The 22,641-nt window shown below is 43.1% G+C and overlaps 1 protein-coding gene across 3 annotated transcripts; it reads right to left on the bottom strand.

The window, feature by feature from the left end:
- Window positions 1-965: 965 nt before the first annotated feature.
- On the bottom strand, window positions 966-22,423 carry TAMM41 (TAM41 mitochondrial translocator assembly and maintenance homolog). Of its 3 annotated transcripts, none has more exons than XM_053989591.1 (9): window positions 22,230-22,423; window positions 20,644-20,823; window positions 19,205-19,297; window positions 16,584-16,734; window positions 14,299-14,438; window positions 12,079-12,250; window positions 9,988-10,050; window positions 4,278-4,375; window positions 966-2,222 (listed from the first exon to the last, which is right to left on the bottom strand). In XM_053989591.1, exons 1-8 carry the CDS (start codon window positions 22,365-22,367, stop codon window positions 4,299-4,301), a joined length of 1,014 nt encoding a protein of 337 aa, XP_053845566.1. In that variant the 5' UTR covers window positions 22,368-22,423; the 3' UTR covers window positions 966-2,222; window positions 4,278-4,298. The 3 variants fall into 3 exon arrangements, with proteins under 3 accessions (XP_053845566.1, XP_053845567.1, XP_053845565.1); XM_053989592.1 differs by having other exon boundaries at window positions 966-2,225; XM_053989590.1 differs by lacking the exon at window positions 966-2,222 and having other exon boundaries at window positions 3,140-4,375.
- Window positions 22,424-22,641: the final 218 nt, after the last annotated feature.

Below are 22,641 nucleotides of genomic sequence, written 5' to 3' on the forward strand. Positions count from 1 at the left end.
TTCTGACTGAAGCAGGCTGAGTAAGAGGTTAAAACATGCAGGAGTAAAGTGATTACTGCCTCTCCCTAAGGCAGTCATTAAGTTCAGGATCAGTTAGCAACTGTGGTGGAGATTTTTATCTAGGAAAACTGGTAAATACGGTCACTGCAAAACTTTGTGAAACCACAGTATCAAACGTGACAGAGCAACTGTTGAGTCAAACAAAAAGCAGAGCAGAAAATAGCTATATGGAGGTAATGTCTCTTTTACTGCAGTAGGGAATACAAAGAAAATTCATTTTCTACACTATATGGCCAGCAGAGTGACTTTGAAAATGAAGAATACTTTGTCCTCTCTCAGCACCTTACCCAGGAAAAACTATCAGACACACACTGCCCTGATATTCTGACCTTCAGAGCATATTTCAACTTCAATTCTATTTTTAAATTAATTGCTGGGAAAAGACATGAGTCACAACCCTGCTTGCATCCCCCTGCACTGGACACTCACCAAGGGCTGGGTTCATTCTGAGCTTTTCCAAGCCAGAGCAGGCTCCTGCTTTAGCACCTCAGAGTGAAGAACAAGGTTCAGCTCCCTCAGCCACCCAGGAATCCTGGCCTCTGTGTCCATCTTGATCTTCCTAATTTTGGCACAGATGTTTGTTGCAAACATCAGAAAGCTCAGGGATGCTGCAAAGTGTTTCTTCCAGGAAGGGATCCCAGCTCAGCTGCCCATGGGCACCTTCCTTGTGCTCAGGCTGCAGCAGTGACTCCCATCTGCTGACAGTGAAGGTCAACAAAACCTAAAGAGAAGCCTCGGGGAAGCACAGGTGAGAAATACAGGCTCTGCACCTACAGATACAGCTGGAATTTGGAGGGTCCCACAGTCATGCACCTGGAGAAACTCCCTGTTCCAGCACTTGGAAAAGGGGAAATGTGCAAGCAAGGAGGAACACGTCATACATGTGCTGATGGAGGTCAGCAGCCTGTGTGGTTCAGCTTTGTGGCCTTTCCAAACCGAGTTTAGGAGCAGCCAAATGATTATGTATGCAGTCACATTTTTGATTCTTTGATTTCCCCTTCTTCCTGTGTCATCCAGTTCATTCCCTCTGGAGCAGGAGGCTGTTCCACACTCCCCTGGCACTGTGGATCTCAGAGGCAGTGAGGCCCATGCTGCTGACTCACCTACACAAACCCTCAGCAGTTTGATTGGGTCCAGGCTCTTCATTACAAAGAAGCCTTTTCAGACATCAGAAATAAATCATCTGCCTGGTTGCCTTTAATGAAAGCTCTGCTACACAGGAAAAAAGGGGGGGGGGGGGACATGAAACAATATCCATGGTGGAACGGGCAAGCCAGAAAAGAGGGATGTCTGAAGAACAGAATGAAAGACTTGAGAATTAAATCAAGAGGAGAAACAATAAAGTATGGAAATGGAGCAGGAAGGTATAAACAGGAAAGTTACAAATGGAATGAAAGGCTGAAGTGACTTTTTTTGGTGAAAGAACAACCACACCTCATTAGGACAAAGAGGCAGTAACGTACTCCTATGTCCCAACTTCCCGTGCAACAATCCCCGGTTATTTTAGTGGATTACAGCTGTAAGAGCAGAAGAAATCATTTCCACACAACTGGTGGGGACTTCAAAAGCAGCTAACAAGGCTGAAATCAATCTCTCTTCTCTTAAAAGTTTTACATAGCAAAGCTCTGTAACAACTGCCCCAAGTACTCTCTTAACAATGGTGAGGAGTTCACAACGAGCTGCTCAGGGCTATGATTCATTCGTGGCTCTCTGCCAGAAAAATAAATACATTCAAGACCAGTGGCCCCAAGGGGAGAGGTAGGCCACTCTTAAAAAGCACAAGATGAATGATTTACAGAGCAGAATCCAGTTTTCAGCCCATATGGATGAGGAGGAAGGACTTTTTTACATCTCCCAAAGATTTAGTGCACAGACTTGGACACTGGCAGTGCATCAACAGATGGAGGGAACCGGGAACTATCGAGCTGGGATTTGCAAAACTCACTCCAAAGAGCAAGAAATGACTTCTTATATTGCTGTACACAGAGTTCATAAAGCCAAACCAAGCCTTGCAGTGGGTATCCAGCAACACAAGCCAAACACAGCCAGCTCAAGTTCCAGGAAGTGCAGTGAAGTCCCACCTGTGCAGGACACAGGGATCCTCTGGCAGAGTGACAGTGACAAACAGCTCAGAGCTGGGCAGGGCCTGACCCACACGGCATCTGCTGCACATAAAGAGAGTTAATTAGCTGCTAAACAGCCAGCAGTACTTCACTTTTTATTCTTTCTCCCCACAAGAACATTATTTCTGGGATAAATGCGCAGGCAGCAAGGTGCAGGATGGAGCCTGGGGTTTCACTGTGGCAGTGAGGCAGCTCATCTCACACCAGACTGATTTGTCACTGCCCTCTGATGTTCTGAACCACCACTTCAGTAGCCAGCACCTTCAGAAACACCAAACCCCACTTTTAAGTGTGTCTTTAACATTCAGAATATTCTCTTTAACGTTACTGCAAAGGGCTTTTACAAGAAAGCTGCTTTGAAATGCAAGCAACTGCATTTCATCATTAAAAAATTCCAGATTTACCTGGAAGTGGCTTAAATCCCCTAGTTCCACTTTTTATAATATAAACTTTTCAAACTGGGGACTTTGGCCTCTTACTAGCAGGGCAGGAGAATGCAAGGGCCATACAAATATTCTTTGCCCCCATAAAAAGTTTGTACCATCAGCAAAGGGACATTTGAGGGGATTTGTTTTACACATTCTATCACCAATGGATAATGCAAAGTGTGAGGAACCTGCCTCAGACCTTAGAAAGTTTCCCAATTATTTATTTCCTATTTCACAGTAATTATTTCCTGAGTCTGGATTAAAATTTCAAATTCAAATACTTTAAAATAATAAATATTTAAAAGTTTCCCTGTGATTAAAGCAAGTCTGTATGAGTCCTATTACATACAACAATGTATTTTGCATTGTCTTTCTTAAATTTATGCTCTGAACTTCTCCCTGGGAACAATTAGCAGACAACTTCACTGCAATAATTTCTTTTTTTAAAGTGAGATCTCTAAATCAAATGTAGCTTGAGAGTTGGCCCTGATGATCATATAATACATAAGGAAAAAACCAAACATGCTGATCAGGAAACATACATTTTATTTCATTTTTTTACCATTAAATTATTTTCATCATTGACATTTTCACAAGGAAAATGAAATCTTAGCTGAGTTTATTTCTATTAAGGAAAATTTCCCAAATTAGCAAACCGACCTGAGTCAGTGTGAAAAATATTCTATTTACAAAAGATCCTTCTAATTTATTGCACCAGACATGGATACTGCCAGCAATGCCCATTTTTTCATGGCATGATTAATGTAACAAGTCAAGTAAAACTCCAATTCTCTTTAGTTTAGCTAATTTAAAGAGAGTTCAAGTTTCATCTTTATGGGCAGTATTTTAAGGGAAAAGAAAGATAATGAAAGAATTAACCAACCTGTGTTTTTGTTCATAATATTCCAAATTTTCAAGTGTTTTGATGGAATCTTCTGCCAAACAACAAATATTGCATACGTCTGCCCAAAGAGATCCATGGAATTCTGATTTTCCTTCCAACTCTGGCCCTTGTGACAATGCCCATGAATTGGGCACTTTTCATCTCAGCCTCACGAGAGGAACACACCATTCTATTATTATTAAATATCCTTACTGATTAATATTATTACATATCCTCATTAAAGGATGTGACACCTGCCAAGCTGCTCTTTTCCCTCTCCCCCAGTGAAAGTCACTGTGGCATTTTTGGGATTCAAGATGCCACAGGGAGCACGCTCAGAGGAATTCCAAGGATGAACCTGTCAGGGCAGGAATGCCAGAGGGCAGTTTCATATCTACTGAAAACTCAATGGATTCTCCAGTTCTGTAAAGCCCTGAAAGAACTAAATATGGGATATTGATCATTTTGAGACTCTGAGGGTCCTTTGGGAAGTAAAGCTACCAACACACAGAAAATGAGTCACTTTGGGTTTTAATCCATCTGTACAATCAATCTTTTTTACTTAGGGTTCTACAAAATACACAGGAAAATTCATTTCAGTATTTACAGAGTATAATTCCTTTGCCCTATTGCCAACAAACCTCCCATTAAAAATGTTCCTATTTCATTAAGAAAATTGGGCATGTAAATCATCAGAACAGACTTCTTAAATACACTGTAATCTTCTCAAGTATGCAAAGTCACATCTGCAAAACATTTAGAGAAAAAGTACTATTTATTTACCCATACACAGTATGTAAAGACTCAAGATGTCTTCTTTAACCCTCCCTTTGTCATCTTATATAATTTCTTCAAACTGTAAGTCACAGATTTCTTTGCCCCTAAAAAAGAAGAAAAAAGAGGAAAACCATCAACATTTAGCAAGGCTGACTCAGCCAGAAGGTGCTTAGTGCATCAAATGAAGGCTTTCCCTGGGGAATGACAGCCTAATCCAGCAGGCAGACATGGAAATTACCTCCCTGTCACAGTCAGAACACAGTAAATAATGCCACCAAAAACACTTTTAATGCTATCAAAGCAGAGCATACAGAGCAGAATTCTGGTAAATACCATGCCATGGCATACAATAAAGGCAGAAATCTCAATTTTCAGAGGTCCAGCAGCAGTTGTTGCCTCCAAGCATTTATGAGTTTTAGATATGATGGACTGAGGATGACTCCCACAAAATTTGTAAAATTGATCCTTGGAGTTAAACAATTTCTGAAGTTCTAGCAGAGATGAGCCTTCCTTACAGACCTAGAGTAAAAAACCCACAGCCTTTTGCTGGGTTTAGTCACGGAGTTATTTGTAAATTTAAAAACAAAACACTGTTAGTCTTGGCATTTCAGGGGGGCTCGGAGATCCCAGCCAGTGTAGCTACTTGCTTTTCCTTTTTTGTTTTAAAAAAGTCACCCCAAACCAAACAAATAAACCCAAAACACACAGAGTGACTGCTCAGATTACAGCACAGTCTAATCACACCCTTAGAAATTCAGAACTGAAAAGGCAACTTTTTAGTGCTGCACAAAAAGCTCTAATTTTGACACACGCATAGATTAAAGGTGTACTAAATTACATTTACAATCTTTCCTACATTTATTGAACTGAACACCTGACAAGACTGACTGAGAATACACAAGGAATTTAGCCAAAAGTCACACAATGTCACAGCCCAGAACACAAGGAAAGATTTGCAACAAACAAGGAACCACAACCCAAGTTTAGCCATGTGCTGCACAGGATTTCTTTAATTTTTTGGGGGGCGAATGGGAGGGACATCAAAATATCTGATTTGGAAAGACCTCAAAAAAAAAAAAAAAAGAAAGTGAAAGAAAGAAATCAATTAAAGATATAATATTTTAAGTGATAGATGCATTCAGATTCACGTTGCAAGAAGACAAATTAGTTGGCAGCAAGAAGGAAAAGTGCACACTCATTTCTGCAGGAATGTAGCAGAGTAAGAAGCCTCTGATAACAAATAGACTGCAGAAAATCAGTTCTGCACTTCTCATGTCTCCAACTGCAATTTAAATAAACTCAACTCCCCCTTTGGTAGGAAAACATCCATACATGTATTTTGAACTGACAAACCCATGTGCATCCCATATGTAGGCTCCAACTTTTCCATATTCACTAGGTTTTTGCGAAAGCAAGCTCACTAATGAAGTCATGACAGGCTTTTGTTTGCAGCATCTCAAATAACGAGTAAATAACCACGTAAATCCTATAGTGCCTGACAAATGTGCATGGAGATTGCACACACAGCAACAATTCCTGCAGCAGCACAAAGCCAGGCTGAGCTCTGGCACAGAACAAATGAAAGAAGTTAAAATTGTGTAAGTGTGGCTCTGGAAATGCCCAAGCTGCAGGAGGCAGCTCCTCTGAGAGATGAACGGCTGCTCTGCCATTCCAGTGAACTCCAGGTGTGCAGTGCAGTGCAGCATGTGGCAGATCCACTGCAGCATGGCTGCTGCAGGACTGCAGGGAATGGTGCAGGCGCTGCAGCCTGCAGGGAGACATTGCTGCTGTCAGCCTGTACAGAGACACTGCTGCTCCCACAGAGACACTGCTGCTCCCACAGAGACACCGCTGCTCCCAGCCTGTACAGACACTGCTGCTCCCATCCTGCACAGACACTGCTGCTCTCAGCCTGCACAGACACTGCTGCTCTCAGCCTGCACAGACACTGCTGCTCTCACAGAGACACTGCTGCTCCCACAGAGCCACTGCTGCTCCCACAGAGACACTGCTGCTCCCACAGAGCCACTGCTGCTCCCACAGAGCCACTGCTGCTCCCACAGAGCCACTGCTGCTCTCAGCCTGCACAGACACTGCTGCTCCCACAGAGCCACTGCTGCTCTCAGCCTGCACAGCCACTGCTGCTCCCAGCCTGCACAGACACTGCTGCTCCCAGCCTGCACAGACACTGCTGCTCCCACAGAGCCACTGCTGCTCCCAGCCTGCACAGACACTGCTGCTCCCAGCCTGCACAGACACTGCTGCTCCCAGCCTGCACAGACACTGCTGCTCTCAGCCTGCACAGACACTGCTGCTCCCAGCCTGCACAGACACTGCTGCTCCCAGCCTGCACAGACACTGCTGCTCTCAGCCTGCACAGACACTGCTGCTCCCAGCCTGCACAGACACTGCTGCTCCCAGCCTGCACAGACACTGCTGCTCCCACAGAGACACTGCTGCTCCCAGCCTGCACAGACACTGCTGCTCCCACAGAGCCACTGCTGCTCTCAGCCTGCACAGACACTGCTGTTCTCAGCCTGCACAGACACTGCTGCTCCCAGCCTGCACAGACACTGCTGCTCTCAGCCTGCACAGACACTGCTGCTCTCACACAGACACTGCTGCTCCCAGCCTGCACAGACACTGCTGCTCTCAGCCTGCACAGACACTGCTGCTCTCAGCCTGCACAGACACTGCTGCTCTCAGCCTGCCCACCTGCTCAGCAGCAGATCCTTCCCGTTCCTCTGAGCTCCACCCAGGGCACGGAAGGAGCTGCTGGCCCCGCTGCCCCAGCACAGGTTTGTCCATCCAGCTCAGCTGCTCCCCAAAGCAGCCTCGGGCTGATGAATCACAGCTGCAGGAAAAGTTAATGGCTGTAATTACGGCTCTCTCTCAGAATCCGAAGCACTTGGACCACATGAAAATGTCTTTTACTGCAGCTCTGAATCTGTGACTCGGTGGTTCCACCTCCCCTTTAGATTTTTCCACTCTAGGACACAGAACAAAGCCCTGATGCACATGGGACCGAGCCCACAGCGTTTGTGTAAACACAACCCGTGTCTGGTTTCACTTAACGATCCACGCTGAACTTTTTGCAAGTGTTGGTGCTGTAAGACAGGGTTTGACTGGCAGTCCCCCGAAGTGTCCTGCTAGGTTTGCCTGGCTGCAGTGTCCTGGATTTCCTTTGGATGGATGGACAGTTGTCATGTGCAGCAAATAATTATGTATTTATAGTGTGGCATGCACAGATATATGCATATCTACAGATATTTACAGTGAAGCCAGCAGTTATCTGCTCAGGCAGATAAAGAGATGAAGAGAGTAGTTATCACAAAACCAGAATATTTGATATGCAAACCTGTTCCTTAAAAAAAAATCCTTGAAAACAAATGCTATTCAGAATATTTGTGCCAAATTAAAAGTATCTTGAACAAATGAAACTTGCTACTTAAAAAAAATCATTGAATCCTTGAAAACAAATGATATTTAGAACATTTGTGCTAACTTAAAAGTATCTTGGAGAAATTGATGATTTAATCTGTAAGATTGTATTTACAGAAACATTTTCAAAGCTTCCAGCATTGCTTGAGTAAAATACAAAGAAGAAAGAAGCTTCAGAGGAGCTAAATATAAGAGTTGCAGAGTGAGTTCCCAAAGCCCAGGCAGGCTCTGGCTATGTGGGAAAACAAATCAAACCCTGGTGCCATCTCTAATGGGAAACAGAGAGGCAACCTCACCACAGCCTCAAAGAAATACACAGGCCCTTTTTCAAAAACTAAATAGGGCATTTAACAACAAACAAAAACACAGAGCTGGGGCTCCACTTGAAAACCACATTGGTAGAGAAAGATGAGAAAAGTTCTCTTAAATGGGTTGAAAATCCTTCTTGTGCTCCTTGCCAGTAATGTTCATACCCAGCATGGCATCTCAGCACCGCTATTGCTGATTTACCATGGAATTTAGAAATGCTGGACATTGCACTGCCGTGCTGTGGACCAGAGCAGGCATCTCACCTCAGCTGGTGTTCTTAAGATAAAATAATCAGCTAAAGAAAACAGATGTGTCCCCTAGAACACTTCAAAAAGAGTGATGGCCAGCTTATGAAAATATTATTTTGCAAGCAAAGTATTTGTACACTTATTAGGAACAGCAATAAAAAGTCAAAGCTTAATGGAGCTTTCAGATTTCATGATTGTCTTTCATAATTATTTTATTTTAAGCTACTATTCCTGACATAAGCACTGCAGAAAGTCAGAGCCTTATATTTTTCCTAAAGTTTCTACTAGTAAGTGTCAAAATAGGTCTTAGGGGAACAGAATATTAGACAAGATTTGGAAAGAGAATAAAGAAAGAAATGCAGCATCCTTAGGGACTGAATGTAAAGCTCCACACTTTCCTGTAAAACACATTCTTTGCCTGAGTCAAGCAAATATTTCCATTTGCCACATTCCTGTTTTCTCTGTGTGAATTCTGTATCCTGTGAACATGGAGAGCCCCAAGAGCTGGCACAGCCAGGAATGCTGCCCCAGCGATGCATTTTAGATTAAGAAATCATGACTGGGAGAAAATCTTAATTAGAAGATACCGACAGATTTAATATAAACTCAGTCATAAGTGTTTGGAGACAAATATTAAAAAAAAAAAAGGCAAAAGGTTTTTGCTAATTAACTTTAAAGCTATGGACACCCATCCCTCTTCAATTCCAGGGCAGATCACACAAACATCACACCTCAAAAATACTGAGGTGACATCCCTGAGCAGGTAAATTTCACTCCTGAATTCTGTCACTAATGGTTTTGACCAGATTCTGGCAGACAAGTGTAAATACATTAAAAAAAACCCCCAAACTTCCCCCCGCCAAAAATAACCTAAATCATGCAAAAAGTAAGAAAAATCCACTCCCCCAAGCCTCCTTGCTCAAATTGGACTTGTGCTGGAGGCAAAGGCCCAACATTGCTTTGCTCTACCTAATTCAAATCACAAAAATATGTTTCCACCATAAAAACCACTAGTAGAAAATAGTTTTTAAATACAACTCCACATAACTGACTAGAAGGAAACGACAGTTTGTCTGAAAGAGAAAAAAGCCACTATATATAAAGCAAAAAACAGTTAAGACCAAGGGAAATAGATACATTTCCCAAATAAGTGATTTCAGGTGCACGAAGCAGAAGCCATGATAAAAATGCCAAGGGTTGCTCAGAGATCCATCCCGAAGTGCCAGTGCCAGGAGAGGCTGGCAGTGCCACACAAGGGGAGCTAAGGAGCCCCAGAGGAGATTTGCTGCCCATCAGAACAGCAGGAACAGAGCACAAATAATCCCCACAGCTGAACCATTTCTGTTCTACTCCTGCACTTACCCAGCTCTGCCCCACGGGACACCCAGGATAACTTGAATTCAACAGGAATAACACTGTTTTTAACCTCTCCCTTCCAATTATTTTGCTCCACAAAATCTCCTCTGCACAGATCCAGAAGCAGAGACAATGAAAGCTGATGTTGTTTGGTTGTTTATTTAAGAGTCACACGGACTCCAGTCCCTTTCAGTATTTCATAATTTTGCAAGAAAGCCTCTGCTTTAAATGTTGCTTTTATTTTCTGGGAACTTTTAGTGAAACACACAAAAATGTATTCTTTAAACTCCTGTAACAAGACAGTCGTTTTTTCTGTGCGAAATCAGAAGGCCCATGTTGATAGAAATCCCACACATTCTTACCAGCTGTCAGGATGGTTTTAGCACTCTGCACTATACTGGAGGATCTCACAATTCCTGAAATGCCTGCAGAGGGAAAAGCACACAGATGTTACCCATCTCAGCACTTGTGTGGGGATTTTTTTTCCCCCTCCACCATGCACAAGTTAAATATTGTTCCAGTTATACAATCAAGCTAGCCTGAAAGTAAAACATACACTGAGAAAATTTGGGTTTGCTCTGCTTTTTCATACTAATTAAAAGTATTCTCTAAACTATTTTAATTTCTTTTCTATGTAACATACAGAAAAAAACCCATATCAATATTAAAACAGACAACAAGCAGTATGAATTGATCAAATCCATTTATTTGGTGCTCCCATTAGCTCTCTACTGACATGATTAATCACAGAGGATTCAGAGTTGTTTCATCTAAGTGCTGGAAAATTAACATTCTAGAGCAGAACAAATGATACTCCCTGTTTACTTCAACATGAAATTGGGATTTGGCACTTCTCTGATCAAGCAGAGATACCTCTATTGTGCAGCTCTTCCCTGGCTTTTCTAAATTACAGCTTTTGGAGATAAGGCTTGATTACCACTTTGCACTGTGGCACAACAGTTAAAAAATCTTAAATTTTTTTTGAACTATTAAGTAATATTTGCTCTAAGACATATAAAAGCTGATATGTACCTATACATATACACACATATATACTGATATGTACAAAACTACTCACTTCACTAAATACTTGAAAGAAATGCAGAAGTGCAGCAGTCTCAGAGCTAATCTTCCAAACTGACACTCTGCATTGACCCATAGGACATAATTTGAAATATTTTTAAATCCTGCTCCCATTTTGAAGAACAAAGCTTAACAAAATCCATGTATAAGTAAGGATACAATAGTCCACTGGACAATCATTTGAGGGGTAGGAATAGGGAAGGGAAAGGAACAAATTGCGTTGATGTAGCAAAACATCTTGGGACAATGCAATTTAGCTTGAGTAATCAGCTCTGTCTTGTAGGATTCCCAAATGGCTTGGCCTGGCCTTTACCCAGATGGATGAATTAGGAAAATGCTTTGGCCACAAAAGTGAAAGAATATCTTGATGTGTTCTCCTAAGAGTTTAAAGTGCAGGGCCTAGGAAGATGTGTCCAGTTTGCTGCTCCCTGTGCAGCTACAGAAATACAACCTCAGCACCAGCAGAGCTGTGTGCAGCTCAAACACTGCTCCCTGCTCCCAGACCCAGCTTTTAGCCCTTCACTGGCTGAGCCCAGCCCAAGAAAGAAGCTGAACACCTCCATGTTCAGGTGCAGCTCATCCCAGGCTGTCCATAGAGAACTGCAGTACCCTGGAGCTTTATTTCCCCCACAGAAATCAGGCTGAGAGCCCTCAGCTCCCTGGTTAGTGTCTAGTGGCTCCCAGGTTTCTCGGGAATTTTTGCTGTGCTCAGGGAGCTTGCAAAATTTACTACCTGGAACAGAAAATGTGCCAGGTTCTTCAAATGCATAAAGGACCCCAAGTACTAAACTTTTTCATTTTCCTGCAGTGTAGCAGAACATTGGTGTCTGCAGCATCAGCTTTAACTTGCTCATATGACATAATGTTGCCTCAGAGCAGTTGTGCTGATGAGAAGCACCTCAGCCATTTCCCTCTAAGCTGGAGCTCTCTGCCAGGGCTCACATGTCTGGGCTAACCACGATGACTGCCAAGGGAAATGTTAGCAAGTCAGAAAATTACCTCAGCCTTGCAATCTATGACTGGGAGGATATAAAGCTCAGTATTTTGATGAAGTTTTGCCTGAAGATGGAAGCACCAGAGTTAGGTGATCTAAGCAGGCTGCACTATTATCCCTTAAATTCTGCCTCTTTCCCAAAAGACATCTTTCTGTATCACTAGGAATGCTGTTGATAATATTTCAGATAACCTGTCTACAGTCAAATCCAAACCCAGGCTTTCAGGAATGTATTTCATGATCAATCTCCTGGATTTTTCACCCTTCTCTTGAACCCATTCTTCTCTTTAACCCACCTGAAATAGGAGAACATATACAACAGATTTGTGTATCGATCATGCCTTAAAGGAGATTACAGACATTGGTCCAAACCTACCTTGATGCACCAGAAATCCACAATCAGGGTCATGGGCAACTTGTAGTAAAATTTCTTCCACGTCTCTGTTCTTTCCAGGAGGGTTTACTATAGCAGTTATCTTTTGTTGCAGAGTCTTTGGCAAAGCCATAAGTTGTGTAAATTGACCTTCTGGACTCTTATCAATCTGAATGTTATAAAAGTAAGACATTAAAAACATTCAGTTCTCTCTTGTTTTTTTAAGAAGTCAGAAAATTGACCTCTGATAAATATCTCACAGAACCTGATCCATTTCACTAGAAAAGGTCCTTGACAATGCTAATAAAAACTTCCCAAGCACAGGGAAATGCAGCATCTCAGTTTTCAACTTGAAGAATGACTCAGTGCAAGGGTTTTTATTCAAAGGAAGACACACATGATCTTGCTGCATCTGCAAGTAAATTTTCATTGAAATTGTATCATTTCTGTTGTATCCAATTTCCTTTGGAAACATAAGTACAGAACAATAAAAAGATCCCTGAAGACCCCTCAGCTGAGTTTCTTCTGCCTGAATATAATCAAACTGCAGACACACAAACACTTCAAGTTTAGCTTGAAAACCATTTTCTCTGCTTTAAACTCCAAACCACATCTGGTTTGTATAATTTGAAGAAAACATTCATCCCACATTTTGCAATCTAAATCAGAAATCCAACAAGCCTTTTCTGAATACAATGATACCAACATGCAGGCCTGGACAGATTTCTCCAAAACGCAATGCACAATGGGGCAGAGCTCTCCAAAAGAGGAGGAAAATCTGAAGAGCTCCATTCCTCCCACACAAGGTTTTAGCCACTTCATGGAGACATCAGACAGGAGTCTGGTTGCCCTCTCCACTCCCTTTTGTCAGTGTGGAGAAAATGATCTCCAGATGAGTCAGCCACAACTCCAGAGGCACCATCAGCGAGCGGCTCTGAGCACTGTGTGGGAGGAATCCGTGCCTCAAGCAGAGCTCAGAGCTGGGCTCTGCCTCCTGTGCTTCTGAGGGACCTCTGAAGAAGGAATTTTCTCTGGAGCTCTGCATCTCCTGGAGAAGGGGGTTCCATTCTGTTAACTGCATCCCCAATGGCACTCAGCCACCTCAGGCTGGGCAATAACTGCCAATAACCACAGGAAGGTGTGAGCAATAAAGTATTAAACACTTTGTTGATTAAATGTCCTCATTTTGCTGTTGATTTGAAGCAGTCTTTATGACTGTTATGGGATTGTGGAGAGATTTATTATCCAGCAATAAATTTGCAGTATGCTACCAGGATTTGTTTAAAGGAATTTTTTCTTGAAGGAAATGTTACTAATTCTTTCCCAAATTCATTTAAATATTGCTTCCTCCAAACTGTTCACAAGCAGTAAGAAAACATGGAGATAGCTGCAGGATAATACAGGTTTGTCTGTGTTTTACCCCAAAACATTGCAGTGAAACTGTTTACAGTACTCAAGCCTGCAGTTAAATGAATTTCTAACAAAGACACATCCTAAAGGTGGCATTTGGGAGAGAATTACCAAGGCTTGAGGATAAAAAGATGCCCACATCCATGAGACAAGTGGTGCTATCTGTGACTTCACCATGAAGTTTATATCACACTTGAATATTCACACAGGGACATAGAGATTACAAAAGGAAAAATTGCTACTGACTGTGGCATCTCTCCCCTAACTGCAATGTTACACCAGGAAGATGGAATTCAAGATACTGGTCACTCTGGATTTCCCAAAAAGCTGAGGGAAAATGGTTTTGTATGGCTATTAATGCCAGGATTTCACTTGGATTTAGTCAGGTAATCTTCATAGCTAGAACTTGAGGAGGTTTTTTTGTGAGATGCAGTTTTTGATTGCAGAAAGTTGCACCTCTGAGTTATAGCCTCATCTCTCTAACACAAACCATCTGTTTATTCCTCAGTTCCTAGCCTGTTATTTCCATGTGGAAGCCATTAGAACACACGTTTTACAATGATCTGCTCTGGTTCCCTTGCTGGGGTCTATTCTGTGCTCAGAGAAAATGAGCAGTAGTTCCTCCATATGAAAAACCTGGCATGTAAGGCGAGTCTGCTGGTTGCAGAATTAACTAAACAACAGAAACATAACAAACAGCAAGCACAGAGACTACAACTGCTCTCCTGGTGCATGGCATAATTCCTGCCTTCTGTCAGTGATGAAGCACTTGCTTGTTTTAAAGCTGTTTAGAAGGAGAACACTTGCCTCGAGCCTTCCCAGATGGTGCTTGTACACCACTTGAGGGCAGTCCTGGAGTATGGTACTGTACAGCTTCTGGAAATGGGCAATGTTGGGTTTCACTATGTTCTGCACTTTGGATTTGTCTTCTCCTATTATCATTCTGAAATCACCTAGGCAGGGAAAGAGAGAGTTAAGCCATTAGGAAAACCCCAAAACCACAAAAGAGAATGTAATAGAAATCAACATAGTACAGAGCTGCCATCTAAAACTCTATTCTCCAATATTGTGTATGCCAATATAATCCACAATAATAATCTTTTAAGAGTCAAAAAAACTATTCAAACACCTTCAAGCACAGAAAAAAATGTCCTTGAAGGCATATGTTATGTGGCCTCTGATAAAATGTCATCAGCCTATGTGTCCATATCTTTACTTGGAAACAAAGTAATTCCAGCTGTCAAGTAACAGTAACAGTTACAGTCTTTGCACCATACCTGAATCTCAACAATTACTAAACAAATTGCCCAGTCCTCATACTTTGTATCCAGAAGCAAATGAGCTGAAATTTTCCAGTTTGAGAGGTAATGATTTGCATTGTTTCCACACTCCAAGTGCAGTACCTGGAGTTCAGCTAACAGTAGTCTTGGTAAGATCACTGGATCAGTTTTCCTCTTAGCCAAGTATTGTGTCAGTAGTTTCAAAAAGCAATTCCTTTTAACACCACTGTTGCATTACTGGCCTTAACACTTTCTTTTCAGATCCATGACTGAGAAGTTTCAAAGAGAATAAATGAAAAGCCAGTCAGTCTATATGAAAGCATTCCACTCCTCTTTTAGGTAACAGCCTGGCTGCTTGCTGGGTTTCCAGCCAGGAGTTGGATGCTCAGTGTAGCTTGTATCAACAACCAAAATTCTGAATCAATTCCTTTTCCCACTTCCCACATTCAGGAGATAAATGTTGTTGAAAGGTGCCAACTTGCTAGCCTTCCTTAGTTTATTTCAGTTTATGCCAAGCCACAAAACAAACACTTCGCATATAAATGGTACTGACTCAGTGCTCTCAAAAAATGCAGGAAAAAAAAAAGACAAACATTTTCTAAATTAAAGCATTAACAACTCTCTTCAGCAGTCTCCAAGGAGACCGATTAGAGTAACACATAAAATCAATTTTGTCTACTAGTACAGCTTCTGAAAGACTTAACGAAATGGCAGCAAAATAAATATCCACAAGCAGCCTTTTTCTTGTACATTCCCAGCTGGGAGCTGTGTTGCTTCAGCTTTGTTCACACAGCACAGCCAGTCTCAGCATTTTACTGACTTTTGTTTGATTGCACTGTTTCAAAGAGTACAAAAAAAGTATCTTGGTCACTAGTGACCAGCAAGAATCCAGTGCCAGTGCTGGGCAGGTTTCAGGTGGGCAGATAAGCAGTGACCATTTCTGGCTGGCAGTCCCACTGTCAGCAGCCTCTTCCTAATGCTTTAAAACAGGCAACACTTCAGGAGAGAGCTGCTCTGGAGAAGCGAGCTGCAATTTGAACTGCCCTGAGAAGTGTTACATAAAACAGTGACACCCCTCAGTACAGCCAAGCTGCAGCTTAGACCCCCCTGTGCTTCCTTTAAAAGCCAAAACTGCATTTCTATATGAGCCAAGGAAGTGCTGTGTAAAGTACAACTCCAACCAAACTCCATCATAGTAATTCCAGTAAGGATGTCAACATGTAAAAAGCAGTGCTGAGTTAAATTGTAACAATTACATCTTATATTGAAAACCATTTGCAGTAGTTTCTTCAATTTTTCCTTACCAATTTCTTAAATAAACAAACTCAACAAATACCAACCAGGAGTATTAAATGTAAATCAAAGAATCATAATCAGGATCTTTAAGTTAACTATATAGGAAACTTAAACACAGCACACTCAAAAAGAAATGACAAGGTATGAGTCAGACTATCAGATGACTCAACATTGCACTGAGTGGAAAGAAAAAAAATTTTTCCCCAAGGTTTTGAAGCATTCCACCAAAATACAATCCATGCAAACAGGAGAGAACCCCCACTATTTCATCATATGCAATCACTCACACTTAGCTGCTCATAAACCAAGCAGGCACAGGCAGCGTTGCCGATGTAGCTGCACCTATTTCCTGTGAATAAACCCAATTACTGGAGCCGTTACGTAACCACCGTTCAGAGAGAATTCCTGGTGCATGCAGCAGTGCAGGCCCAAAGCAAGAAGGGAGATGATTAATCACACACGAAACTCCAACTGTGCTCCAACCACAGCTCTTCTCAGCCACTTCAGACCCCCCACACTCACCAGAGTAGGAGAGTCCAGCAATCTGCAGGTAAAGGTCCTCTTCAGAGAAGCTCTCTGGCAACATGAGGAAGGCTGCTGTCACTGCACTCTTCAGGTTGCTGACAAGAGCAGCTTGCAGCCTGCTGTTCTCATTCTGGGCCAGGATTTTCACCTGGAAAAGCAGAGCCATTTGGAAGTAAGATTTCAGCAAAGTGCTACTGAAGCTAGAGCTAGAAATGTTGTTTATTTCTCATGCCAGATTGAGTAAGAAAATAATTTAAGAGTAGATCTTACTAGTGTGGTACAAGTACTAGAGTACCCCCACCATGTGAGAGAAAGAAACATGTTTTTAAGAATTAACACTCTGCCAGATAAAGCTGTTTTCACACACATGTTTGGAGGTGCTACACCTATGTAGCTCATGCACCAGACATGAGCTATCTCTGAAGAGCTAGTTACCTTTTCTACTTGTAAATTTAAGATTAATCAGAACAGGAAATATGAATGTATCAACAGAAATACTTCACATGCGATTGTGCAATAAGAAAAAAGACTACACTAAAAGAGAACAGAACACCAGACAGAGTTAAATTTTCTTATTCCTTTTATTCTTTTTTAATTGAGGACTCCCCTGTCAGATGTTTCAAGTAGTTTCTCAGACAGTGGTTGTCCTAGAAGAAGCAGGGCTTTATTGTTGCACTTTGCATGAGCAGAATGTGAACTCGAGGGGATCTTCACTTACCCATGAGGAACAGATCACTTGAATGCCTCTACCTGCCACAAGAAGTGTTTATTTTTAGGAAACATTGAAACTGTTCAAGACCGACTAGAGAATCCAATCACCTAGGATATGGAAATATACTGGAATAAAAAGCAGATCTTTGGTAAGAACTGAAGACAGAAACACACTGGCAGATGAAGGGAAGCTGGTTTAGGAGATAGATAACTGTGCACTTCCAGAAACAATTCCCCTAGGAATCCCTGCTTGGTGTGAGTTTGTCTTTTTCAAGTGTTCTGGTTAAGCAATCCTGTCTTGCTTAAAAAAGGCTGCTTTTAAATATTTGTCTGCTCTACAACACCTTTTTGAACAAAGGTACCCCCCTTGATTTTTTTCAAATCTCATCAAGCAATTCACTTAGATGTACATTCCTAATTTGATGCTACAGGGAAATCTAAGGGAAGTCAGAACAGAGAAATCTGTGGCACCCCAAGCAGTCACTTGCAGGTGACTGCAATACCTTAGGATTGCCATGGAAACATCAAGTTATGGACATGTTAAGGACACCACAGTTAGAGCCTTTTAAAACATGAAACTCAGCAGAGATGCTATTCCTCCTCATGGAAGACACCAGCCTTGCCTTAGAGAAGCAAAAGGAATAACCTCCTCCTTTTCTAAACATCCCCCCCCCCCACCAATACAAAGCAGGATTTTTGGGAAAGAAAATAATACAGCAGGCTTCAAAATCTGAATGCCTGAAACACTGATAGCATTTGTGAACAAATTTTCAATGGTTTAGAGAGCTGCAAATCTCCCAGGAAGTGTGAGTGCAATGGTTATCACCCTGTAAAACATGAACGTTGATTCTTGGGCTAAATCTGACAGAGCACCACAGTTAAGGAAGGCTTTGTCACAGTACAGAGAATTTATATCCACTGTACCAGGTCACAAATCAAAGCAGCAGCAAATGCAGTTCCACTGAAAACAGCTATTCACTGCTGATGTGACATCCAGAACTCTCCCTTCAGTTATCTTTCTCAATGGATTAAGTTTCGTCCTTTACAAAGATAACAGCTGCTCTAACCTGGATCATGCTGTAATACATCTCTGGAGATAAAGCCAGCAGTCTGAGACAATCCATTCAAATTTTCACTCCAAGTTGTTTAGCTAAAAGCATAATTAACTTCTCTTCCAAGACCTGGAGAGATTTCTCCTCTAATTCTCCCCCTCCCCTCATAACAAATTTTCCCTTAGCACTGCTGCCATCTGCTGAAAGCACATTGAGGCAGGCACAAGGGGGAAAGCAAAGATTATTTTTTATGGTCCAAATATGGAGGAGAAAAACCAACATGCAGAACCCATGTTTCATTCAGTTATGAACCAGACAGTAACTGCACAGCAAAACTTCTTTCATCTTTAAAGATTTCCATTCTTTAGCTGTGTTAAATTTTGGGCACCCCTATAATCTGTTATAAAAGGCAAATAAGACGTTTAACATTAAAGGGACTTGGCATTAATAGTTATTCAAGATTTACTACAGGCAGAAAACTCTTATTAATATACTCACCTTTAGGGTTCTTTTTCCAGAGAACATCATTAGGAACTACATTTCACCTCCTCTCTGAGAGATTATCCCTCTGGGGCTACACCCCTAAATCAGGGCAGATTATTTGAGCATTTTTAGCATTATCTGAACTTTTTTTGGAGCATTATTTGAGCATATTTAGGGTTCTTTTTCCACAGAACATCATTAGGAACTACATTTCACCTCCTCTCTGAGAGATTATCCCTCTGGGGCTACACCCCTAAATCAGGGCAGATTATTTGAGCAGCACTGCTGCACAGATCCCTAATAGATGAAGTTCAAACTCTAACTGATTCTTTTCCAGCCCTGTAATTTCCAGAGAGAAAACTGAGCAGTTACCGGCTTTTGTAGGCGCCCAGCCACATAGAGAGTTTTCCAGTGCAACAAATCCTCAATCAGGGCATCAGTGCTAATTACTCCATATTTAATCATCTGGAAAAAACAAAGCAAAATAGAGGCTTTTGAAAAAACCTATACCTGCACTGTTTTCCCTATATGGAACTTACTACTTGCTATAACTTCTTAATCCTAAGGCACACATACAACCTCAAATAAAAACTGGAAAATATTTTTATGTTTTAATTAACGTATGAGGTAAAAGAAAAATCTCCCATTTACATTCCGACTTCTGCAGGGAGAAAATGGAATGCATGAAATTAAGATCTTTTCTAGAATCAAAGCTGCAATAAAGTCAGCAGCCAAATATTACAATAGTTGGAATAATCCACATTGTCCTTTTCGATATTAAAAAGACTCAAGCAATGGTTTGTCAGAGACTTAAATTACAACCTCCAGATATTTATGCACCTTGTTATTGGGAGGTGGGGTGTGTATCAGGGAGTTTTTTCTTTTGCTCTTTGATGTTAAGGAAAAAAATTGTGATTTTGCAGCTTCTTTTATGTAACTGGGAAAAACATGGGGCTTTCCACAGTCTATTACCAATATGCAGTACCTGAATTTCCAAAGATTATCACCACAGCAAGGCAGGCAGCTCCAGAATTTCTGGATACCAAAGGACCACAGCCTGTGATATCACTGAGTCATTAGAACATAAGACCAGGGCATAAAGAGCCAAGAACACAATGTCATGGCAAACACCACTGGTCCTCCAAATGAAATCCCAAATCCATTTTTATATCCCACAGATAAGGCTCAAACCCCAAAATCTCATACAGGGACAAGAACAGCAAGACTGACAGTGTTCCTCTCACTCTTCCCTAGCAAACACAGAGGTGCAGGAACAGGACTTGCTGGACAAGAACCACTCACCAGAATTATTGATCACACCCAAGCCTCACAGGTCAGGACATGAGACACTAAACAACACAAATGTCGATTCCAGCTTGCTGCTGTAACTTGCATTTTATATCAAACAGCCCACTTTGCTGCTACTACATGGTCAACTGCTGGGATGAAGCACCACCAAACTTCACCACCAGCAAAACTGGCAGACAGAAAGCAATAACAAAAAATATAAATCCAATAACAAAAAATATAAATCCAATAACAAAAAATATAAATCCAGTTCCAGAAATGCTTTAGCTATAAGTTCCAAACACTGTTCACATTTGTAAGGTGCAAGACAGGCTGCTCTGTTTGCTTTTTAATTAAAATGCTGTTAGTGAAGCAGTTTGAGACATAAATATTGAAGATACCACGAGTTAATCTACAATTACAATCTGCAATATTTGCTTCCTGAAATCTGCTTTAAGCTAATCATTTTAATACTTCACAGACATAAATATTTGGCTCAATTCACTCAGACTGCTTGTACTTACCCTGCCATTGCATGGCACTAAGGTGTTGTAGTAAATTCCTGCTCCATATCTCTGAATGGTACTTATCTTTTTGGGCCCAAAAAATTTAAGGAAGGAATAATGACTCCTGTTCTTTAACAAGTTCATCATATGCCAGGTCACAACATCATCAACAGCAAACACGAAGTCCAGCATATTCGTCTGAGGATAACAAGAAGGTTTAAATCTCAAGAAGAACCAATGTTATCATAATAATTTAAGTTATACACAGTACCAAACTTCCAATTAAATATTTTTCATGAGTAAAAAAATAAAAATCAAACCCAAACCACAAGTATTAATGTCAGATGCAGTTCAAAGGTTACAGTGAAGTTGTATGTTTATTGTCAAGTATATCAGACAGTCCAAAATTCTCCTGTCCTGGTCAAGACCAAACTTCAACCCTCCAAAACAGGGGAGCAGGTGTGAGATCTTCACCACCCTAATTCACAGCTCAGTGGAACAGCTTATAGCTCTAATGAACAGCACTTTTTGGCCATGAATGGGGGAATGTGGGCAGACAAAAGCACCACTCGAGACCTGGCAGCAAGGAACTGCATTTCTAGAATATTCCTTTGTAGTGTATTCCTTTGCTTTTGTCAACAAAACCCAAAAAATAAAAATAAACATTACTTCCAAGCTGTTGGCCCTCAGAAGATGAGGAAGCCCTCCAGACTGCCATTGCACTGAGGCAGTATATTTGAAATTCCCGTCATACAGCACACAGCATCTGGACAAGCTGCAGGAACTCTCCAAAAGCATCCGGACACACAGGCGGTACACACTGCTCTGAGAGGGACCCCGAGCCCCGCACAGTGACAGCCCCAGTGCCTGGGCACGGCCCGGACACCCGCCCGCGCTATTCCCTCGGGCATGGGGATCTCTGCCCCTCGGGCATGGGGATCTCTGTCCCTCGGGATTGGGGATCTCTGTCCCTCGGGCATGGGGATCTCTGTCCCTCGGGGATGGGGATCTCTGCCCCTCGGGCATGGGGATCTCTGCCCCTCGGGCATGGGGATCTCTGCCCCTCGGGCATGGGGATCTCTGCCCCTCGGGGATGGGGATCTCTGCCCCTCGGGGATGGGGATCTCTGTCCCTCGGGGATTGGGGATCTCTGTCCCTCGGGGATGGGGATCTCTGCCCCTCGGGCATGGGGATCTCTGTCCCTCGGGGATGGGGATCTCTGTCCCTCGGGATTGGGGATCTCTGCCCCTCGGGGATGGGGATCTCTGCCCCTCGGGGACTGGAGATCTCTGTCCCTAGGGGATGGGGATCTCTGCCCCTCGGGGATGGGGATCTCTGCCCCTCGGGGATGGGGATCTCTGTCCCTCAGGGATTGGGGATCTCTGCCCCTCAGGGATTGGGGCTCTCTGCCCCTCAGGGATTGGGGATCTCTGTCCCTCAGGGATTGGGGATCTCTGCCCCTCAGGGATTGGGGCTCTCTGCCCCTCAGGGATTGGGGATCTCTGTCCCTCAGGGATTGGGGCTCTCTGCCCCTCGCCGTTCACACGGCGCAGGGCCGGAAGGCGGATCCGGTACGCGGAACGCCGCGGGGCCCGAGCGCTCACCTCGCCGTGCTCGGCCGAGGCCCCCGCCTGCCGGAACACCCCGGAGCCGTAGGCGAAGGCCAGGCTGAGCTCCTGCGGGAAGTGCGCCAGGACCCGGCGGAACTTCACGGCGGAGCTGGACAGCACGGGCAGCGCCATGGCCGCGGCCCCGGGCCCGCCCGGCCCAGCCCGGCGCTCCCGCCCACCGGCGGCGGGAGGAGAGCCCGCGCCGCGCTGCGCCCCCTGCAGCCCGGCGTGCGCATGGCGGGCTGGCTGTGCCGCCGGGGCTGGGCCGGCCGGGCGGCCCTGACAGGGACCCGCTCCGCGGCCTCTCGGTGTCCCCTCAGCGCTCCCCTCAGCGTTCCCTCGGTGCTCAGTGTCCCCTCAGCGCTCCCCTCAGCGTTCCCTCGGTGCTCAGTGTCCCCTCAGTGCT

Source organism: Vidua macroura, chromosome 13 (assembly GCF_024509145.1).
Source record: "Vidua macroura isolate BioBank_ID:100142 chromosome 13, ASM2450914v1, whole genome shotgun sequence".
NCBI classification, from domain to species: Eukaryota; Metazoa; Chordata; class Aves; order Passeriformes; family Viduidae; genus Vidua; species Vidua macroura.